This window comes from Scyliorhinus canicula, chromosome 12 (assembly GCF_902713615.1).
Source record: "Scyliorhinus canicula chromosome 12, sScyCan1.1, whole genome shotgun sequence".
In the NCBI taxonomy this organism is placed as follows: domain Eukaryota; kingdom Metazoa; phylum Chordata; class Chondrichthyes; order Carcharhiniformes; family Scyliorhinidae; genus Scyliorhinus; species Scyliorhinus canicula.
This window is the reverse complement of record NC_052157.1, coordinates 13,307,703-13,328,888: the sequence shown is the minus strand read 5'-3', so window position 1 is coordinate 13,328,888 and position 21,186 is coordinate 13,307,703. Positions and strand designations below refer to the sequence as shown.

Here is a 21,186-nt window from a genome sequence, read left to right as displayed (position 1 = left end):
GGGACAATGGGCCCTCCAGTCATGTACCCCTGTCTCTGATCGAGCACAATTCTTTACTGGGGTTACAAGATCAGTCATTTCCTCCACATTACCAGCTTGTCTAAGTTTACAAGCAGTGTTTGCCATTATGAGCAGTAAGCTTTAATGATGCATCTGGGCTCTGAATGCAAAATCTCCACTTCTCTGGCAATGTCATTTGCTTTGGTCGTGCTGTCATTTGCCAGCATTTGCAGCGCCTGTCAAATTCAATGTTTGGGAAACTAAATTAAACCCTCAGTCCTATTAGATAGCATAGGAAAGATAAGACTGGGTTGGAGAAGTGAGAGTGACCTAACAGAGCATTTAAGATTACGCAAACGTTTGATAGGGTCGATGTGGAGGCGGGGCTGGGGCGTTTAGCTCAGCTGGCGGGCCAGCTGGTTCACGATACAGAGCGAGGCCAACAGCGCGGGTTCAATTCCCGTACCGGCTGAGGTTATTCATGAAGGTGCTACCTTCTCAGCATCGCCCCTCGCCTGAGGTGTGGTGATCCTCAGGTTAAACCACCACCAGTCAGCTCTCCCCCTCAAAGGGTAAAGCAGCCTCTTGTCATCTAGGGCTATGATGACTTTACTTTCTAGACGTAGAGGAAATGTTTCCGCTTGTGGTAGAGTCGTAAACTAGGAGCCATAAATATAAGAGAGTCACCAATAAATACTATAGGGAATGTGAAATCGGCTACTGTGAGGAGCTGTGATAAATAGCAAAGAGCATCTAAGGGAAACGCAGGAGGGAGAAAGGAATAGTAGGTTATGCTGATAGTTAAATCAATTGTGGTGAGCCTTCTGTAGAGCATAAACAGCAGCTGAATGGTCTATTTCTGTGCTGCACATTCTACATAATTCAAGCTTAATTCAGAAAGAACTTTGGAACTAACAGAAATGTGCCAAAGTAAAAGATTATGATGATCCCACCGCCTGGTCCCAAATTAAACCGACTACATTGGATTCCGTATATGGCTCCCATTCACTGGTTAATGAGGATGTGATTAACCGGAATGTTCTGTAATGGAAACAAATTCCTATTTCAGTCAAGGAACCTGGTTTTACTTCATTATAACCTCATTAGGAAATGTCAGCCATTCAAGAGAAAAATTAGAAATGGTAACTGTCACTGCTGGCGTCATGATCATTGCACCAGTCACTCGCTTATGACAGTTATAAGATCATAAAATAATATTAGTTAATGTGTCTTACCTATATACAGGGAGGAGTCCTTCCTCTGGACATGATCGTCTATGTAGGACACACCAAGAGGTTGGACTGGAGTAGCACCGATACCCAGCAGGACTTGGGCTCCAATTAGCAGGAGGTACATCATGTTGGTAGAAGTCCTGTTTCTGCAGATTATTTTGGTCTCCTGCTCTGGATTGTTGGCTGATACATTCCCAATGCACAGGTCCCGGCCTTCCAGTCCCCAGGGGATCTCCCCAGATTCGTACTCATACTGGTGCGTGAGGAACTCCGGCAGGGCAGACAGCAATGCCCCCAGCGCCATCACAATGCCCCCGCATCCTATCAGGCGTGGCCTGTGCCCTTTTGCCCCAAAGTAGCTCACAAATAAAATCAGGGCCAAATTTCCGATCTCAAAGCTGCTGGCTATGACACCGACGTCAGCGCTCTGTAAGTTAAACCTCCTCTCCAGAGTTGTGAGCACGCTGACCTGCACAAAGAAAGAAGTCCACAGTTATACAAGTGTGACAAAAAGCATTCAACAGCAAGGTACCAGTCAGTCATCATACAATCAAACAAGCTCTACAAGGAAGCACAGGCAGTAAGTAACCCCCAGCTGACCCCTGGGAGAATGCTCCATTTGGCCCTCTGTGGAAATCTATGCTGCAATGATGAGTGGAAGTAGGAAGGTGAAATATGTTTTTGGGGAGTAAATCCAGTTTATCACAGTCAATGCCCATCATATCTGCTCCAATTCAACACTACCTGTACACACAGAGCCTGGTGCAGGGATTAGAAAGATGTCAGTGGTTACCGAATTTCCGCCGCAGAGGCCTGAAATTCAGCCGAGGCTGATGGGATCGCAGCTTACCAGCTACTGGCCCTGGTTTATGTCCCATTCTGGGAGACGATTGTTACTTCAACGCTGGACGGATTGAGGCGTGCTATGTTGTAAATGCAATCCTTCAGATAGGCATTGAACTGAAGCTTCATCTGCCTGTTCCTGTGGTTTAGATGTGCATGAAGAGATCCCATTGCACTACCTGAAAATTAGAAGCAAGTTTTCCCCATGTCATTTACCCCTCAGTGATCAATTCCCACTCCACAGACTTGAGCACGTAATCCAGGCTAGCACACTCAATGCAGCACTAATGCTGCACTATTGGATGTGTTATTTTTCGGATAATGGAGTGCCCATCCGGTACTATTTCAAAGAAGAGCAGAGTTCTCCATGGTATCTCAGCCTATATTCATCACTCAGTCAATATCAGTGAAACAGATTAGCTTGTCATTACCTCGTTGCTTTTGGAGGAGCTTCCTGTGGACAAATTAGCTTGCTGTGTTTCCTACAATATTGGCTACACTTCAAAAGGTGCTTCCTTGGTTGTAACGTATATTTTTTGACATCAGATTTCCATACAGTGAAGGATAGACCGGACCCTAATATTTACACACTTATATGTTTTCACTAATAGAGACACACTTACAAATCCGTGCCTGCAAACCCAACCACCACAGTTCCAGACTGCTCCTGGATATAGCAGTGTAAGTGAAAAGCGAACCCCCAGTTAATTCTTTACAATTCTTTATGCAACCCTATTGATGCAAATTAGTTATTTCCTTTCAGATCTGGCACATGTGAGGTGTCAGAACCCTTGCTAACTTGTACATTGATAATATTTTTGCTTCTTCTGATTCTCTCTCTTGCTTTGGAATAGGATCTACCCCACACAAATATCTGCCACGACCTACAAATCGGAGATATTGCAAGAAAAAAAACAATCGCTCAGTTTCCTTAAATACCCCCGAAGAGCAAAATCATAGAATCATAGAATTTGCAGTGCAGAACGTGGCCATTTGGCCCATTGAGTCTGCACCGGCCCTTGGAATGAGCACTCTACTTAAGCCCACACCTTCACCCTAACCCTGTAACCCAGTAACCCCACCCAACATTTTTGGACACTAAGGGGCAATTTATCATGGCCAATCCACCTAACCTGCACATAGAACATAGAACAGTACAGCACAGAACAGGCCCTTCGGCCCTCGATGTTGTGCCGAGCAATGATCACCCTACTCAAACCCACGTATCCACCCTATACCTGTAACCCAACAACCCCCCCTTAACCTTACTTTTTAGGACACTACGGGCAATTTAGCATGGCCAATCCACCTAACCCGCACATCTTTGGGCTGTGGGAGGAAACCGGAGCACCCGGAGGAAACCCATGCAGACACGGGGAGAACGTGCAGAGACCCAAGCTGGGAATCAAACCTAGGACCCTGGTGCTGTGAAGGAACTGTGCTAACCACTATGCTACCACGCTGCCCCTTTGTTAGAGGGTTAATTTCCAAATTTTCATAGAATTTACAGTACAGAAGGAGGCCATTCGGCCCATCGAGTCTGCACCGGCTCCTGGAAAGAGCACCCTACCCAAGGTTAACACCTCTACCCTATCCCCATAACCCAGTAACCCCACCCAACACTAAGGGCAATTTTGGACACTAAGGGCAATTTATCATGGCCAATCTACCTAACCTGCACATCTTTGGACTGTGGGAGGAAACCGGAGCACCTGGAGGAAACCCACGCACACACGGGGAGGATGTGCAGACTCCGCACAGACAGTGATCCAAGCCGGAATCGAACCTGGGACCCTGGAGCTGTGAAGCGATTGTGCTATCCACAATGCTACCGTGCAAATTATATTCTCTAATCTCTACATTGCCCTTCGCTTTCAACCTTAAACACTCTACGGGAGAAAGCTTTTGATTCAGATTTATCAGGAGATAACTGGAAGTCCACTCTCTCTCATTTACGTTCCTCATCTGTATGTGCAAAATTATGTGCAAGACGTGGCTTGCTACAATTTAAAATCTTTTGTCGTACCCATCTACCCAAAGTTAAATTGTCTAAGAATAATTCAAATTTTGATCAAACTTGTGATAATTGCCGCACTGCCCCAGTCTCTCTGATTCATGTGTACTGGTCATGTCCAAATTGACTTTGTTTTGGACAAGAATTGTTACATCACTCTCACATTTTTAGGAGTATCTGAATCTTCTTTTACAGCACTCTTCGTGGTGGAACTGAATGACATCTGTCTTACAAAAATTCAGACTGAAACACTTGCCTTTTCATCATTAAAGGCTCAATGCATTATTCTATTAAATTGGAAGCAGTCTGTCCCGCCCTCTTTTACTAATCGGATACATAGAATTTACAGTGCAGAAGGAGGCCATTCGGCCCATCGAGTCTGCACCGGCCCTTGGAAAGAGCACCCTTCTTAATACATGACCTTTCTCAGAATCTCAAACTTGGGGAAACAAATTTGCTACAAAAGGACTTTACGTAGCTTGTCAACCATTCCTCAATTATTTTGAGGAACCACAGCTCCATACAACTGATCCTAATGAGGTTGAATATATCATAATCATGTGTAAGCATGTGTAAGCATATCGGTCCTATGATTGTTGTTAATTTTCATCTTATTTTTGGGAGGGCTAGGGGGGGTTTCTCTTTCATATATTTTCCTTTTCTTAAATTTCTTTTTTCTTGTTTCTCCCACTCAGGCTCCGTCTTCAACCTGGCAATGCTGGCATACAGGAAACCCCACTGTCCACTGGGTTGTCTCCAGCGCCGATGCTCATGAATCGCACTCTGAGGACCACAGTACCAGCCATCCATGTTTCAGACCTTGACCACCTCACGGTCTTACAGAAAATGCAGCAGTCACGGGCCCAACAGAAGGCCACATATGATGCTCATGCCACAGATCTACCTGAGCTGGCCCCAACTGATCATGTTCGTGTCCAGTTGCCTGAGGGCAGCTGGTCAACCACAGCTGTTGTGATCAAACAAGTGGCCCCAAGATTGTTCCTTGTCCGCATGGCTGATGGCTCCCTGCTACAGCACAACAGACGGGCACTGCGAAGATTTCCACGCCCACTACCTGACCGAAGTGCCCCGCTGCCTACGATGCTTCCTCTGGACGTACCCTACCATGAGGCCACCGATCTGCCAACAATCCTGCCAGCCCCCGCGACCACCGCGATGGCAGCGATCCCGTTTTCCAAGTGCAGGCGGCTCCTGATCCACCTCTGCAGCGATCAACAAGAATTTGTCGCCCGCCACAAAGACTAAATCTATAGACTGAACTTTTGTACATTTTGTGACTTCATCGATTTGACCTCTGTAAATATCGTTTTGTTTGCCATGTATCTGCACTATCGATACCTTCCTATGTATATATGTTCATTTTGACACCTTTTGTATATAGTCAGGCATACGCACGCACACCTTGGTATTTATTTATCTAAATAAAAAGGGGGAGATGTCAGAAAATCCACTCATGTATATAATGAAGTGCAGACAGCCAGTGATTGACACACAGGATGACCAGTAAGCACGCAGCACAGTGCAGCCAATCACCAGACAGGACACTACCACTATAAAGCCAGAGGGAACTAGGTTTCCCGCTCTCTCTGGACCCAGCCACTGAGACAGTCAGAGTCCACGAGCTAGCCAGTGCAAACGCCATGCAGTAGCTAGTACGTCTGGTCAGGCTAGTACAAGGTCTCCAGTCAGTTCAGTATAGTGTCGACCCACAGCTGAATATGTATAACAGTTATATCGTTGAATAAAACCCTGTTGGATCTTCTCCAGTGTTAGTGGTCTGTTTCTAGCTTCACTGCATCAAGTGCAGTCCACATCGAACCAACCTGCCTAACACATCAAGGTCCTTAAATGGAGTTATCTCCTGTAAACTCAATAACAATCTCCCCTCCACAACATAAATGATAAGTGGGGCGCACATTTATGCTATTTAAAACCATCGTGAAACATTGTGTGGTGGCAAACTTCCACATTGCTAATGGCGTCAAGTCGAAACTGATGGATCGGTGGCAATTCAAATACAGGATCTAGCAGGGGCTGGATTGCCAGGGCTCCCAGCCGCATGTTTCCCAGCGGTGCGTCAATCGCTGGCAGCGGGCTCCTCTGCTCCCGTCGCTTGCCAATGGAATTTCCCACTGAAACACTGGGGGCAGCACGGTAGCATGGTGGTTAGCGTAAATGCTTCACAGCTCCAGGGTCCCAGGTTCGGTTCCCTGTTGGGTCACTGTCTGTGCGGAGTCTGCACGTCCTCCCCGTGTGGGCGTGGGTTTCCTCCGGGTGCTCCGGTTTCCTCCCACAGTCCAAAGATGTGCGGGTTAGGTGGATTGGCCATGCTAAATTGCCCGTAGTGTCCTAAAAAGTAAGGTTAAGGTGGGGGGGGGGGGGGGGGGGGGGGGGGGTTGGGATAGGGGTATAGGGTGGTTGAGTGGGGTGACCATTGCTCGGCACAACTTCGAGGGCCGAAGGGCCTGTTCTGTGCTGTACTGTTCTAAGTCTAAGTCTAAGCCATCCCACGGCGCCGGGAAACCCACAGGCAGATGCGCTGCCAGCGGGAATAGAGATTCCCAACGGCCGCTGAATTGCAGCCCCCAGATTTGTTTGCACGAAGCTGTGGAGTGGTCTCACCAAACCGCACATTGAATTCTGTACTCAGGCTTGTCACTTAAAGTGCAACAAAGGTTTCAAAACCTGGATCACAGACAGAGGCATGTCACAATGCTCGGCCCTCGTGTCATCCTATGGAATTGTATACCTGGCATACAAAGGCATTTAGGGGCTGGTTTAGCACAGTGGGCTAAACAGCTGGCTCGTAACGCAGAACAAGACCAGCAGCGCGAGTTCAATTCCCGTATCGGCCTCCCCGAACAGGTGCTGGAATGTGGCGACCATGGGCTTTTCACAGTAACTTCATTGAAGACTACTTGTGACAACAAGTGATTATTACTATTATTAGTTGCCATCTACCACTGACTGTACAACGCCCACTTAGACCCACACCCATGACTTCCTGCCCATTAATGCCAATCATAGCGTGCCAACTCCTGGGGCTGAGGCTCCACGTGTTCTGGAGACTACAAGCGTACAGACTTTAATCTTGTCGATGGACTGGTTATCTACTGCTGTTAACTTGTCAGCTATCTATGGGTTTAATCCTAAATTAATCTTCCCAATTTATATCAATCTCACTGATCTCAATTGTAAATTAAATCAGCAAGAAGCCAATGCAGAATTACTGTGATAGAATAAAACTGCCTTGGTCACCTTTTCTTCGATGTGGAGATGCCGGCGTTGGACTGGGGTGAGCACAGTAAGAAGTCTTACAACACCAGGTTAAAGTCCAACAGGTTTGATTCAAACACGAGCTTTCGGAGCGCAGCTCCTTCATCGGATGAAGGAAGGAGGAAGGAGCAGTGCTCTGAAAGCTCGTGTTTGAATCAAACCTATTGGACTTTAACCTGGTGTTGTAAGACTTCTTACTGTGCTCACCTTTTCTTCATATTATCAATCACCGCTGTTCACTAATTATTTACGCATGCAATGGGGGAGGTCACATACGCACTTGCACAAAGTCAAAATTACTCCCCCAGAAGTAAATAGAAAGACAAATCGTCAGATGGGCTGTATAATGGACAAACGAATTGACATTGTTCGCTTTACACAATCGTCCAGGGTCAACATTAACGGCAGTATTTAGATTGAAGTGTTGCTAACTATCACTCTGAAGCTTTTTTTCTCTGACTTCCCCGGTAACTGGCGAGAAATAGTTCATTCGTCAGCAGCTTGGTTGGATCCTGAGGGGAGTCTGGTAATGGAAGTGCTGATATATTCCAAATTGATTGTGGAATAACTGTCTGGAGATCCCACATATTGGTATCATTCACTCCTCGTCTGCTTCTGCACTGGCCAAGGCCTTTGTGCAGCGAATTGGCACAAGTGGGTCCTTTGCAGGGAGCTTGGACTGCAGCTGTGGTTCACTCCAGTCAGTGACTCACACCATTGAAGACTGCCCCCTTACAGAATTTGGCGGAGGGCTCAGAGAGTTCCATTTCGCCGTTACGGAAGCGATTGCATGACTGAGTGAATGCAGCCCATGCCAAAAAAAATAAAAATCCTCGTCATAAACCAGATGGCCCTTGACTATAATTTAAGGTCTTATTTGATGCAATTAATAAATATTCTTTTTTTTTTAATTTAGAGTACCCAATTCATTTTTTCCAATTAAGGGGCAATTTAACGTGGCCAATCCGCCTACCCTGCACATCTTTGGGTTGTGGGGGTGAAACCCACACAAACATGGGGAGAATGTACAAACTCCACACGGACAGTGACCCAGAGCCGGGATCGAACCTGGGACCTCGGCACCATGAGGCAGTAGTGCTATCCACTGCGCCATTGTGCTGCCCTCTTAATAAATATTCTTGTCATGTTCTCCATACCACAGCTCTTAAGCCTCAGAGGAGATGGTAAGTAGTAACAAAATAGTTGATCCAGAACACTAGTTTCCCCAGAGATACTTGTCAAGAGGACCTCAGTAGAAACTGGTAAAGAGTAAGATCAGGGCTCAAGTGATACATCAAGTGATTAGTACCTAGAATAATCCCAGGGGCAGACAATGAAGGCAATCATCCTGTAAACATCCGAGGAGTAGCGAACAGTAATTGGGAAGTGGGGTGGGGGTGGATGGGAAACTATTGCTTTCTCCAGGACATTGAAGTAGATGGGCCAAATGGTCTCCCTCACCTATACTTACTTTTGCGATGGTCATAATCTTTCTCATGAAGAAAGATTCTAGAGCTCTAAACTCTAGGGGCTGGATTCTCCGAGCTTCCCCGCCAAAATCACGATCGGCGCAGGGATGGAGAATGGGCGTTTACGGCAAAATCCAATTTGACACCGCTCCCGCGATTCTCCGGGGACGCCGCGAATCGCATGCGTACGATCTACGCGGCGCGGATAGGGGGCCATTGACAGAGGGCAGAGGACCTCCCCCTGCGATTCTCCGTGGGAAACTGGCCGAGTTCCTGACGGTGTGGTTCTAACCAGGTTTTGCCTGTCAGGAATGGCCGGTGGCTGCTGTGGACTCAGTCCGCAGCCGCCCTGGTGGGGGGCTGGGGGATCCTTCACCAGGGTGCCTCACAGACGGCTAGGCAAGCGATCACGAAGCACGTGATCTCGGGGGGGGCGACCTACTTCGTTCATCGTGGTCCGCGGTGTGAGTCCGCCATGCCGCACGAGGCGGCCGCCTACGGCCGCTGACGTGCGCATGCGCGGTCTCCTGACCGGAAGCGCGGGGCCCCCTATCTACAGCCAGAACTGTGAGGAGCACTCCAGGGTCCTACTAGTCCACTACAGGTTGGAGAATCACGCTGGACTTTCTTAAGGAAAGTCCAGAGTGAAACGCCCGCGTTTTGACGCTGGCGTGGGAACATAGCCCTATTATTGGAGAATCCCGCCCTAGATGTCTGGGGAGAAAATTGGCAGGGATTTTGGGGGAGGGGCTGTTAGAATGGGTGAGGAATCATAGAATCCCTACAGTGCAGAAGGAGGCTAGTCGGCCCATCAAGTCTGCACCAACCCACTGAAAGAACACCCTAACCTAGGCCCAGTCCCCCAACTTGCAATCCCTTATAGGGGCAATTCAGCATATCCAGTCCACCTAACCTGCACATCTTTGGACTGTGGGAGGAAATGGGAGCACCCGGAGGAAACCCACACACACACTTGGAGAAAGTGCAATCTCCACTCAGACAGTCGCCCAAGGTCAGAATCGAACCTGGCTGACATTATTGAAATATCGCAAATATTAAATGGTACCTATAAATTAAATTCTAAACATAACTTTAAGAACAACTGGGCTATTAAAAATGAAAAGTAACTTTAAATACATATAAATTTGTACCGGGGTAAAATGAGCAGATTTTGTATATTTATGCAGCTGTTATAATCTAGAAAACACTGCTCAAAAGTTTGGTGAAAGTAATCACGACAGTCACTTTCAAAAGGAACATTGAAATCCATTGAAATAGACAAATTTCCAGGGCTATAGGTAATGAGTTTGCAACTGGGACTTAATGGGTAACTTTCTCAAAGGGCCAGTATCGCACAATGGATCGAATGGTCACCATCGCTGCTGCAAGATTCAATGGCATCAAATAAAGTCTTTATTACTCAAAGGCTAATAAATCATGCAAAAGACACCGGCAACTAGAAATGGGCGAACTAGACTGGCACATTATGAGGCGGAGGCGGGGTGGGGAGGGGTGTCATCGCTCCACCCCATCCCCAGAAGGAGAGTCAGCTTCTGCCAGCCTGCCCCGCAGCCATAACACTCTGTGGGTGGGCAAAATTGGTGGCGAGTGGGACTTCTGCCCCTCACTGGGGAGGAGGTCCTGCCTTGGCAAACTGCGGGCCAATCTGATTGTCCCACAGCTCCAACATTCCCAGCAGTGCCAAGTCTCATTAGGTAGACGCTGCCGGAACCAGCACCAGGAAAAGGCCCAATGGATTCCTAAAGTGAGGTAAGTCAGGGATATTGGGTAAGAAGAGTTTGGCCAGTTTAGGAATAGGAGTAGGATTGAGGGTGATGGGTTTCGGAGAGGAGGTGGGTTGGCAAGGGGGCAATGCTATCTTTGGGGAGGGTGCAGGCTTCTCCCAGATGCGCAAAGAACACGCCCAAAGATAGTGCCATCTTCATGGGGAGATGATAGCGTAGTGGTAATGTTACTGGATCAGTCATCCAGCGCTCCAGGCTAATGCTCTGAGAATAAGGATCCAAATCCCTTCATGGCAGCTGGTGGAAGTTATATTCAGTTAATAAAATCTGGATTATGAAGCTAGTCTTCGTAATGGTCAGCATCATAACCACCATCACCACAGTCCTTTAGAGAAGGAAATCTGCCATCCTTGCCTGGTCAGGCCTACATGCAGACGCACAGCAATGGGGCATCTCTTAACTGCCCTCTAAAATGACCTAATAGGTCACTCAGTACGAGGGCAATTAAGGATGGGCAACAAATGTTGGTCTTGCGAGTAATGCACTCATCCCATGAAATAATTTTTAAAAGTACCTTCCTGCCCTTTCTATAACTCTATCAAAATGGCCTGCACACTCTTTCCCACCTATCCATGCCAAGCATATTATGGCACGTGCGGTGTATTATTGGGGTCAATTGGCTTGTTAACATGCTCAATTGCCTCTTAATTATTTATTTGAGTGTGGTGGGTAGGCTGCCAGTTTTGGCACCCACCCACCTACTGAAATATGGGGATAGGCTTGGGGCTGGGCAGTAAAGTGATGGGCTGGGTACCCACCCTATTTAACAAGCCCCCATTTCCGCAACACCTCGCACAAATGTGGCTGGCATGTAAAATCCAGCACCTAGAATGTGTTCCACGATAGAATTAATGGCCTTTTTGCCACCTTTAAAATATCTTTAATGGTAACAATCATCCTTTGAAGAAGGATGTCATTCTTTCTGCTGTGGATCAGATTAACATTACATGCAATGCTAGAATCTAAGGATTGTCTTTATCCACTATTGGATATCCGATACTACAAAATGGCGAAGGAGCTTAAACTGCAAAGTCTATCTTTCTTAAAAGAAGCGTCATGAACAATGTTCAATTTGACTTCCGGTTGCGGCTATGCGGAGCTAAGCCGCACGTTCGGCAGCTCCCGCCAGGAACGGACTTTTGGGCTCTTTTAAGGGCCCCCAGCGGTACTTGCTCGACGGTTCCCGACGTGGGAAGGTGTCTGCAGCAGATCCCCAGTGGTCTATGGTCTTGACCAGGAGTGGGGCCAGCAAAATAGCGGTGGCAGCGCCTAAGAAAAAGCGGGGGAAGAGAATCAAGATGGCGGCCGGCGGAGGCCTCAAGGAATGGAGGCAGTGGGCGCGGGTGCAGCAGGAGACTCTCCAGCGATGTTTTCAGGAGCTTAAAGTGGAGCTGCTAGACTCGCTGAAGGCGAATGCAGACAAGCTGCTGGCGACGCAGATAGCCCGGGGGTGGAGATCCGGGAGCTCCGACAACAAGCCTCCGAAAGAGAGGATGAGGCCGCGGCCCTCGCGGTAAAGGTGGAGATGCATGAGGCTTTCCATAAGAAGTGGCAGGAGTGGATCGAGGAGATGGAGAACCGACCGAGAGTGCATGCTTAGGTGGGCCAAGAAGGAGCGGAGCAGCAAGTGGGAGAACACAGTAGTGCGGATCTACCAGGACTGGAGTGCGGAGGTGGCTAAGCGGAGGGCCGGGTACAACCGGACGAAGGCGGTGCTCCACAGAAAGAGTGTGAAGTTTGGCATGTTACAGCCGGCGCGTCTGTGGGTCACTTTCAAGGACCGGCACTTTTATTTTGAGTCCCCGGAGGAGGCGTGGGCCTTTGTGCGGGCCGAGAAGTTGGACTCTGACTGAGGGTCGGGGGTTTGTAAATAACTGTGCTAACTTTTGGTGGGAAGGGTCTCTGTTTTATGCAGTTTTATGCTGTTTTAAGCTGGTTGTGTGTTGGTTCTTGGGCGGGTTGGGTGCTGTCTTTTTTGCGTGGGCGGGGTCGGGCAGAGGGAAAGCGCGGGCTTTTCTTCTGTTTCCCACGCTGAGGGTGGATGGGGGCGGGGTCGGAGCTGAGAAGCGCGGGCTTTTTCCCCGCGCGAGAGCGGGAGGAGGAGGGTCTGCTGATGGGTCTGGGGGAAGAGGACTAGCACCACGTTGGGGGGGGTCGGAGGTGTGGCGGGAGTCGCCGGGGTCAGCAGAAGTTAGCTGGCTCATGGGAGTGCTACGGAGGGAGTAACGCGGCTGGGAGGGGTCCTAGCCTGGGGGGGGAGGGAGGGGGGAGAGGATTGGGGGGGGGGGTACCGGGTTGCTGCTCAAATGGCCAGGAAGGAGCTGGAGTATGCAGGGGGGCCGGGGGGGAGGGGGGTTTGCCGCCATGGGGAACGGGCCGAGCGGAGGGCGCTGGCCAGGGGTGGGCAGGGGACGGGTTATGGCTAGTCGGCAGGGGAAGGGGGCAGGGGGGCAGGGAGCCCTCTGATCCGGCTGATAACTTGGAATGTGAGGGGGCTGAATGGGTCGGTCAAATGGGCCCGGGTGTTCACGCACCTGAAGAGGCTGAAGGCGGACGTGGCGATGCTCCAGGAGACGCACCTGAAGGTGGCGGACCAGGTTAGACTGAGGAAGGGCTGGGTAGGCCAGGTGTTTAATTCGGGGCTGGATGCAAAAAATCAGGGGGTGGCGATTCTGGTGGGAAAAAGGGTGTCGTTTAAGGAGTCAAAGGTGGTGGCTGACAGTGGAGGGAGGTATGTGATGGTGAGCGGCAAGTTGCAAGGGGAGCGGGTGGTGCTGGTGAATGTCTATGCCCCAAATTGGGATGATGCGGGTTTTATGCGGCGCATGTTGGGCCCCATTCCGGATCTAGAGATGGGGGGCCTGATACTGGGGGGGGGGACTTTAACACGGTGTTGGATCCCCCATTGGATCGATCCATGTCCAGGACGGGCAGGAGGCCTGCAGCGGCTAAGGTGTTGAGGGGGTTTATGGACCAGATGGGAGGGGTGGATCCTTGGAGGTTCGCGAGGCCGAGGGCCAGGGAGTATTCATTTTTTTCCCACGTGCATAAAGCCTATTCCCGGATCGATTTTTTTGTCCTGGGCAGGGGGCTGATTTTGAGGGTGAAGGATGCCGAGTATTCGGCCATAGTCATTTCGGACCATGCCCCGCACTGGGTAGACCTTGAGCTGGGGGAGGAGAGGGACCAGTGCCCGCTCTGGCGCCTTGAGGTGGGACTCCTGGCGAATGAGAAGGTGGGCGGGCGGGTTCGGGGGTGTATCAAGAGGTACTTAGAGGCCAATGATAATGGGGAGGTCTGGGTGGGGACGGTTTGGGAAGCATTGAAGGCGGTGATTAGAGGGGAGTTGATTTCCATCCGAGCCCATAGGGAGAGGGGAGAGCAAAGAGAGAGGGAGTGGTTGGTGGGGGAGATGGTGAGGGTGGGCAGGAGATACGCGGAGGCTCCGGAGGAGGGACTGTTGGGGGAGCGACGTAACCTTCAGGCCAAGTTCGACTTGCTGACCACCGGAAAGGCGGAAGTTGAGTGGAGGAAGGCACAGGGAGCGGTGTACGAATATGGGGAGAAAGCGAGTAGGATGCTGGCGCATCAGCTACGTAAACGAGACACGGCCAGGGAGATTGGTGGAGTGACGGATAGGGGAGGCAATGTGATGCAAAGGGGTTGGACATTAATGGGGTCTTCAGGGACTTTTATGGGGAACTGTAACGGTCCGAGCCCCCGGTGGAGGGGAGGGGGGGGGGGGGGGGGGGGGGGGGATGGGGCGTTTTTTGGATAGGCTGAGATTTCCGAAGGTGGAGGAGGGACAGGTGGAGGGGCCGGAGGCGCCGATTGAGCTGGAGGAGCTGGTCAAAGGGATAGGCAGCATGCAGTCGGGGAAGGCACCGGGGCCGGATGGGTTTCCGGTCGCATTTTACAAAATGTATGCAGACCTGTTGGGCCCCCTGTTGGTTAGGACCTTTAACAAGGCAAGGGAGGGGGGGGGGGGGGGGGGGGCTTTGCCCCGGCTTTGCCCCCGACCATGTCATGGGCGCTGATTTCCATGATCCTTAAACGGGACAAGGACCCCCTACAGTGTGGATCATATAGGCCGATCTCGTTGTTAAATGTGGACGCCAAGCTGTTGGCGAAGATCTTGGCCACAAGGATAGAGGACTGTGTGCCGGAGGTCTTTCATGAGGACCAGACAGGATTTGTGAAGGGAAGGCAGCTGAACACCAATATACGTAGGCTTCTGAATGTTATAATGATGCTGGCGGTAGAAGGGGAGACGGAGATAGTGGCAGCATTAGACACGGAGAAGGCCTTTGATAGGGTTGAGTGGGGGTACTTGTGGGAGGTGCTGGAAAGGTTTGGGTTCGGGGAGGGGTTTGTCAGTTGGGTGAGGCTGTTATATGAGGCCCCGATGGCGAGCGTAGTCACGAATAGGAGGAGATCGGAGTACTTTCGGTTGTACCGGGGGACGAGGCAGGGGTGTCCCCTGTTCCCCTTGCTCTTTGCATTGGCAACTGAGCCCCTGGCCATGGCGTTGAGGGAGTCGAGGAATTGGAGGGGTCTGGTGCGGGGTGGGGAGGAGCACCGAGTGTCATTATACGCAGATGACTTGTTGCTTTATGTGGCGGACCCAGTGGGGGGAATGCCTGAGGTGATGCAGATCCTTAGGGAATTTGGGGGCTTTTCTGGGTACAAGCTCAACCTGGGTAAGAGTGAGCTGTTCGTCGTGCACCCGGGGGATCAAGAGGAGGGAATTGGTAGGCTCCCGCTGAAAAGGGCGGGGAGGAGCTTTCGATACCTGGGAGTCCAGGTGGCTAGGAGCTGGGGGGCCCTTCACAAGCTTAACCTCACTCGGCTGGTGGAGCAAATGGAGGAGGAGTTCAAAAGATGGGACATGTTACCGTTGTCACTGGCGGGCAGGGTGCAGTCCGTCCGGTGCTCCCAATGTTTCTGTTCCTGTTCCAGTGCCTCCCCATCCTTATCCTGAAGGCCTTTTTCAGGAGGGTCAATAGGTGTATTACGGGATTTGTATGGGTGCATGGGACTCCGAGGGTGAGAAGGGTGTTTTTGGAGCGGGGCAGGGATAGGGGGGGGGGCTGGCGTTGCCCAACCTCTGTGGGTACTACTGGGCTGCCAATGCGGTGATGGTGCGTAAGTGGGTAATGGACAGGGCAGGGGCAGCATGGAAGAGGATGGAGATGGCGTCATGCGTGGACACGTGCCTGGAGGCGCTGGTAACGGTGCCGTTGCCGCTCCCTCCAACGAGGTATACCACGAGCCCGGTGGTGGCGGCTACCCTCAAAATTTGGGGGCAATGGAGATGGCATAGGGGGGAGGTGGGGGCCTCGATGGAGTCCCCGAAACGGGGGAACCACCGGTTTGTTCCAGGGAGCACTGAAGGCGGGTTTCTGGGCTGGCACAAGGTAGGTATTAGGAGGTTGAGGGACCTGTTTGTGGATGGGAGGTTCGCGAGCCTGGGTGAGTTAGAGGGGAAGTTTGGGCTCCCCCCGGTGAACATGTTTAGGTACATGCAGGTTAGGGCATTTGCCAGGCGGCAGGTGGAGGGGTTCCCTCTGCTGCCCCCACGTGGGGTACAGAACAGGGTGATCTCGGAGGTGTGGGTTGGAGGGGGGAGGATTTTGGACGTGTACCACGTCATGCAGTAGGTGGATGAGGCCTCGGTGGAGGAGCTGAAGGGTAAATGGGAGGAGGATCTGGGTGAGGAGATTGAGGAGGGAACGTGGACGGATGCCCTGGAAAGAGTGAATTCCTCCTCTTCCTGTGCGAGGCTTAGCCTCATACAGTTCAAGGTGCTGCACAGGGCCCACATGACTGGGACGAGGATGAGTAGGTTTTTCGGGGGCGAAGACAGGTGTGCTAGGTGCTCGGGGAGCCCAGCGAACCACGCCCATATGTTCTGGGTATGCCCAGCGCTGGGGGAGTTTTGGAAGGGGGTAGCAAGGACGGTGTCGAGGGTGGTAGGGTCCAGGGTCAAGCCAGGCTGGGGACTCGCAATTTTTGGGGTTGCAGTGGAGCCGGGAGTGCAGGAGGCGAAAGAGGCCCGTGTTCTGGCCTTTGCGTCCCTAGTAGCCCGGCGGAGGATCTTGCTTCAATGGAAGGATGCGAGGCCCCCAAGCGTGGAGGCCTGGATCAATGATATGGCGGGGTTCATCAAATTGGAGAAGGTGAAATTTGCCCTGAGGGGATCAGTACAGGGGTTCTTTAGGCGGTGGCAGCCTTTCCTGGACTTCCTAGCAGAACGGTAGGAAAATAGGCCGGCAGCAGCAGCAACCCGGAGAGCAGGGGAGGGGGGGGGGAGGGGCAGGGGGGTGGGGGGGGGGGGGTTTGTTTCGGGGGAAGGGAGAAATGTGTATATGTGTTTATTGAATATGCCGGGTGTTTATTTATTTCTCCTTTTTGTAGTTACTGGGGGGGGGGGGAGGATTTTGTTTTGGGGGTTAGTGTGTTTTTCTTTTTGTTGTTGTTAATATTGTTTTCTTGTTGTTATTTTCTTTCTTTGATATGTTTTTGAAAATCTCATTAAAAGAAAATCTGCATCTGAAAAGTGCCGCCTCCCCGATTCCGGCGGGAAAATGGATTCTCTGGCCGATCGCCGAACGCAATTTCGACATCAGCGATCGGAGAATCCAGCCCATAAGATCCTGAGGAGGCTTGACAGGGTGGAGGCTGAAGGGATGTTTTCCCTTGTGGGAAAGACGAGAACTAGGGGACACCATTTAAATATAAGGGGTCCCCCATGTAAGACAGAGGTGAGAAGAAAGGTTTCTTCTCAAGAGTGTTGTGAATCTTTGGAAAAATATTATCCAGAGAATGGTGGAGGCAGGGTCATCGAAAATTTGGAAGGCAAAGGTAGATAGATTCTTGACCAACAAGGGGAGTCAAAGGTCATGGGGCTAGGCTGGAAAGTAGAGCTAAGGCCACAATCAGATCAGCCATGATCTTATCGAATGGGGGAGCAGGCCCGAGGGGTCAAATGGCCTGCTCCTTCTCCCAAATCGTATGTTTGTACGGACAGTTCCTTGGGCAGAGAGATCATTATTTCCCATATGACCCGACATTGGAGCTTTTGTTCGAAAATATGGACAATCCTGCTGTGTATTTCCAGCATTTCCTGCTTCAATTTTAAATTCCCGGTGGTCACAAGGTTTAACTCTCTGCTAGGGCCTCTTGAGATTTCATATTACTCTGGATAACACAGTTTCACGGTTTGTTTATGGACAGCCTGTGTTGTGGAGCCCAGGTTCGGTTTAGCTGCATGCAGTACAATTAGATCAGTTTACCTCAGGTTCTGAAATGTGAAATGGAGTACTTCGGCTTTGGAAATTAGATAATTAATCTCAAACATGAGGAAATGATCCAGTTCAGGGAACCCCAGACACACATGACCTCCTTTGTTTTAGTATAAACCTGCTTTGTTTCTCACACTGGTCCGCTGCTCTGCATTTTTAACTCTCCAAATCTCTACCTACTTTTCTCTTCCTTTAAGATGCCCCTTCAGACCCTAACCTCTCAGACCAAGCCGCTTTCCAAAGTCTCCTTAAGTGGCTCGATGCCAAATTTGTTTGGTTAATGCTCCTGCGAAGCGCCTTCAGAATTTTCCCCAACCTGTAGGTGCAATCGAAATGCAAGTTCTTGTTGGTATTTCCCCCAAATTATAGGCGCAAGTTCTTGTTGGTATTTCCAGGAATGCATAATTTAGGAAATGTGCTGAACCAGAAAAGGCCACTGTAGTTAATCGGGTCAAGTAAAAATTTCAAATGCGTGCTTTCCTGTACCCGAGAGTGTAGATTTTATGAATCCCACTCCTGGAGCAGTAGAAGACAATATTAGAGAATTGTCAAAAATTAAGGGACAGAAAATTCTGTGGAGTCCTCAAACCTCTGCATTTGGGATTCAGCTATTTGTTCCCAGCTGTGAAGCGCCAATCCAAAAGCACTAGTTTACAAAATCTATTCTTGACACTTATCGTCAGTCACCAGACTGTTAAAAAGCCTCACCAACATTGAGGTTGGGGCTGACAAGTGGCAAGTAACATTCACGCCACACAAGTGCCAGGCAATGACCATCTCCAACAAGAAAGAATCAAACAATCTCCCCTTGACATTCAATTCATTGTTGAATCCATCACTATCAACAATCTGGGGCATTACCATTGACCAGAAACTGAACTGGACCAGCCATATGCTGTGGCTACAAGAGCAAGTCAGAGACTGGGAATTCTGTGATGAGTAGTTCACCTCCTGACTCCCCAAAGCCCATTCACCATCGACAAGGCACAAGTCAGGAGTGATGGGTGAGTGCAGCTCCAATAACACTAAAGAAGATGAACACCATTCAGGACAAAGCAGCCCACTTGATTGGCACCCCATCCACCACCTTAAACATTCACTCCCTCCAACACCGACAGTGGCAGCAGTGCGTACCACCTGCAGGATCTGCTGCAGTAACTCATCTAAATGCCTGAGACAGCTCCCTCCAAAGCTGTGACCTTACCGCCTAGAAGGACCAGGGCTGCAAATGAATGATAGCACCACCACCCTGCGAACCACACACCATCCACCTCGGAACTATATCGCCGTTCCTTCACAGTTGCTGGATCAAAATACTGGAACACTCTTTCCTAACATCACTGTGGGTGTACCTACACCACATGGTCTGCAGTGGTTCAAGTAGGCAGCTCACCGTCACCTCCTTTAGAGGCAATTAGGATGGGCAACATATGTTGGCTGAGCCAGCGAGGCCCACCTTGCGTGATCAACTAAATAAAACATAGAAGGGATGTAAGATTAAATGCCACCTTGGCAGCTTGCAAATTTCAATTCAATTTTATAAATATTATCAAAGATCAGACGGTCTACGCTCTGTTCCCCAACAGGCAGCAATTTTACCAACTGACTAGTGGGCAGCATCACAACTCCTGTTTTTATTTCAGATTTCAAGCACTTATGATTCTTTTCTTTTCTGTAATGGAGCGTTGAATGCATCAGCCTGCAAAATGACATGCTAACTGATACATTGACCAGCAGAGATCCATAACTACACGAATACGAAAATGCATCTCCAAGGATAGCAGCGACCCAGAGCTTGATCTGTTTTCATCTTACGTTTGTGCAATCAATACCATTTCACTGCTTCAACTGTTCAAATAAACCAGCTCAGGGGAAAGACTGGGAATTGTCCATTGGCCTTGGATGTGACATTAAAGTAAACAAACTGAAAAGTCTAGAGTTTGATCCCTGACCTGAGCTGATTATATCCAGGGTGACAGGAAAGGAATTACGGCAGGCTTAACTGGGGAGGGTGGTGCGGAGAAGAAAGGACTTGCATTTATAAAGCACTTTTCATGATCACTGGACATCTCAATGCGCTTTACAGTCAATTAAGTCTTTCATGGTGGTGCGCCGTTTGCTGACGGCGGGATGCTAGACTGGGAACAGAAGGCATTCTTGCTAAATTTGCAGATGATACAAAGATCTGTAGAGGGACAGGTAATGTCGAGGAAGCAGGGGGGCTGCAGAAGGACTTGGACAGGCTAGGAGAGTGGGCAAAGAAGTGGGAGATGGAATACAATGTGGAAAAGTGTGAGGTTATGCACTTTGGAAGGAGGAATGGAGGCATGGGCTATTTTCTAAATGGGGAAATGCTGAGGAAATCAGAACCACAAAGGGACTTGCAAGTCCTTGTTCAAGATTCTCTTAAGGTTAATGTGCAGGTCGTGGAGAGGACTTTTCCACTTGTAGGAAAAACTAGAAGCAGAGGATGCAATCTCAGACCAAAGGGACAATCCTTTAAAACCGAGATGAGGAGGAATTTCATCAGCCAGAGGGTGGTGAATCTGTGGAACTCTTTGCTGCAGAACGCTGCGGAGGCCAAATCAATGAGTGTCTTTAAGACAGAAACAGATAGGTTCTTGATTAATAAGGGGATCAGGGGTTATAGGGAGAAGGCAGGAGAGTGGGGATGAGAAAAATATCAGCCATGATTGGATGGAGGAGCAGATGCGATGGGCCGAGTTGCCTAATTCTGCTCCTCTGTCTTATGGTCTTATACTCCTGCCGCTTGTCAATTGGATTTCTCATTGAAACCACTCCACATCGCCAGGAAACCCACAGGCGGAGGTGCGCTGGTGGCCAGCGCCGGCTCGAGGGTTGCTGGCGCCCCAGGCAAGCTGAACTTCGGCGCCCTTGGGGAGGGGGGGACGGGGCAGAGGGGGGGCGGGGCAGAGGGGGGGGCGGGGCAGAGTGGTGGGGGGGGCGGGGCAGAGTGGGGGGCGGGGCAGAGTGGGGGGCGGGGCAGAGTGGGGGCGGGGCAGAGGGGGGGGCGGGGCAGAGGGGGGGGGGGGCGGGGCAGAGGGGGGGGGGGGGGGGGGGCAGAGGGGGGGGGCGGGGGGGAGGGGGGGGGCGAGGGGGGGGGGGGCGAGGGGGGGGCCGAGGGGGGGGCCGGGGTGGGGGCGGACACGCGGGGGGCGGACCCGAAATGGGGGCGGACCCGAGGGCGGGGCGGGGGGGGCG

At 50.5% G+C, this 21,186-nt stretch overlaps 1 protein-coding gene across 2 annotated transcripts in view; it reads right to left on the bottom strand.

Annotated features, from left to right (window-relative positions):
- Window positions 1-21,186, bottom strand: part of slco3a1 (solute carrier organic anion transporter family, member 3A1) — a 268,172-nt gene that overhangs the window by 234,869 nt on the left and 12,117 nt on the right. For both annotated transcript variants that reach the window (XM_038813327.1, XM_038813328.1), the window contains exon 2: window positions 1,236-1,701. In XM_038813327.1, the coding sequence (XP_038669255.1) occupies window positions 1,236-1,701 (466 nt within the window). The remainder of the gene's footprint in view (window positions 1-1,235; window positions 1,702-21,186) is intronic.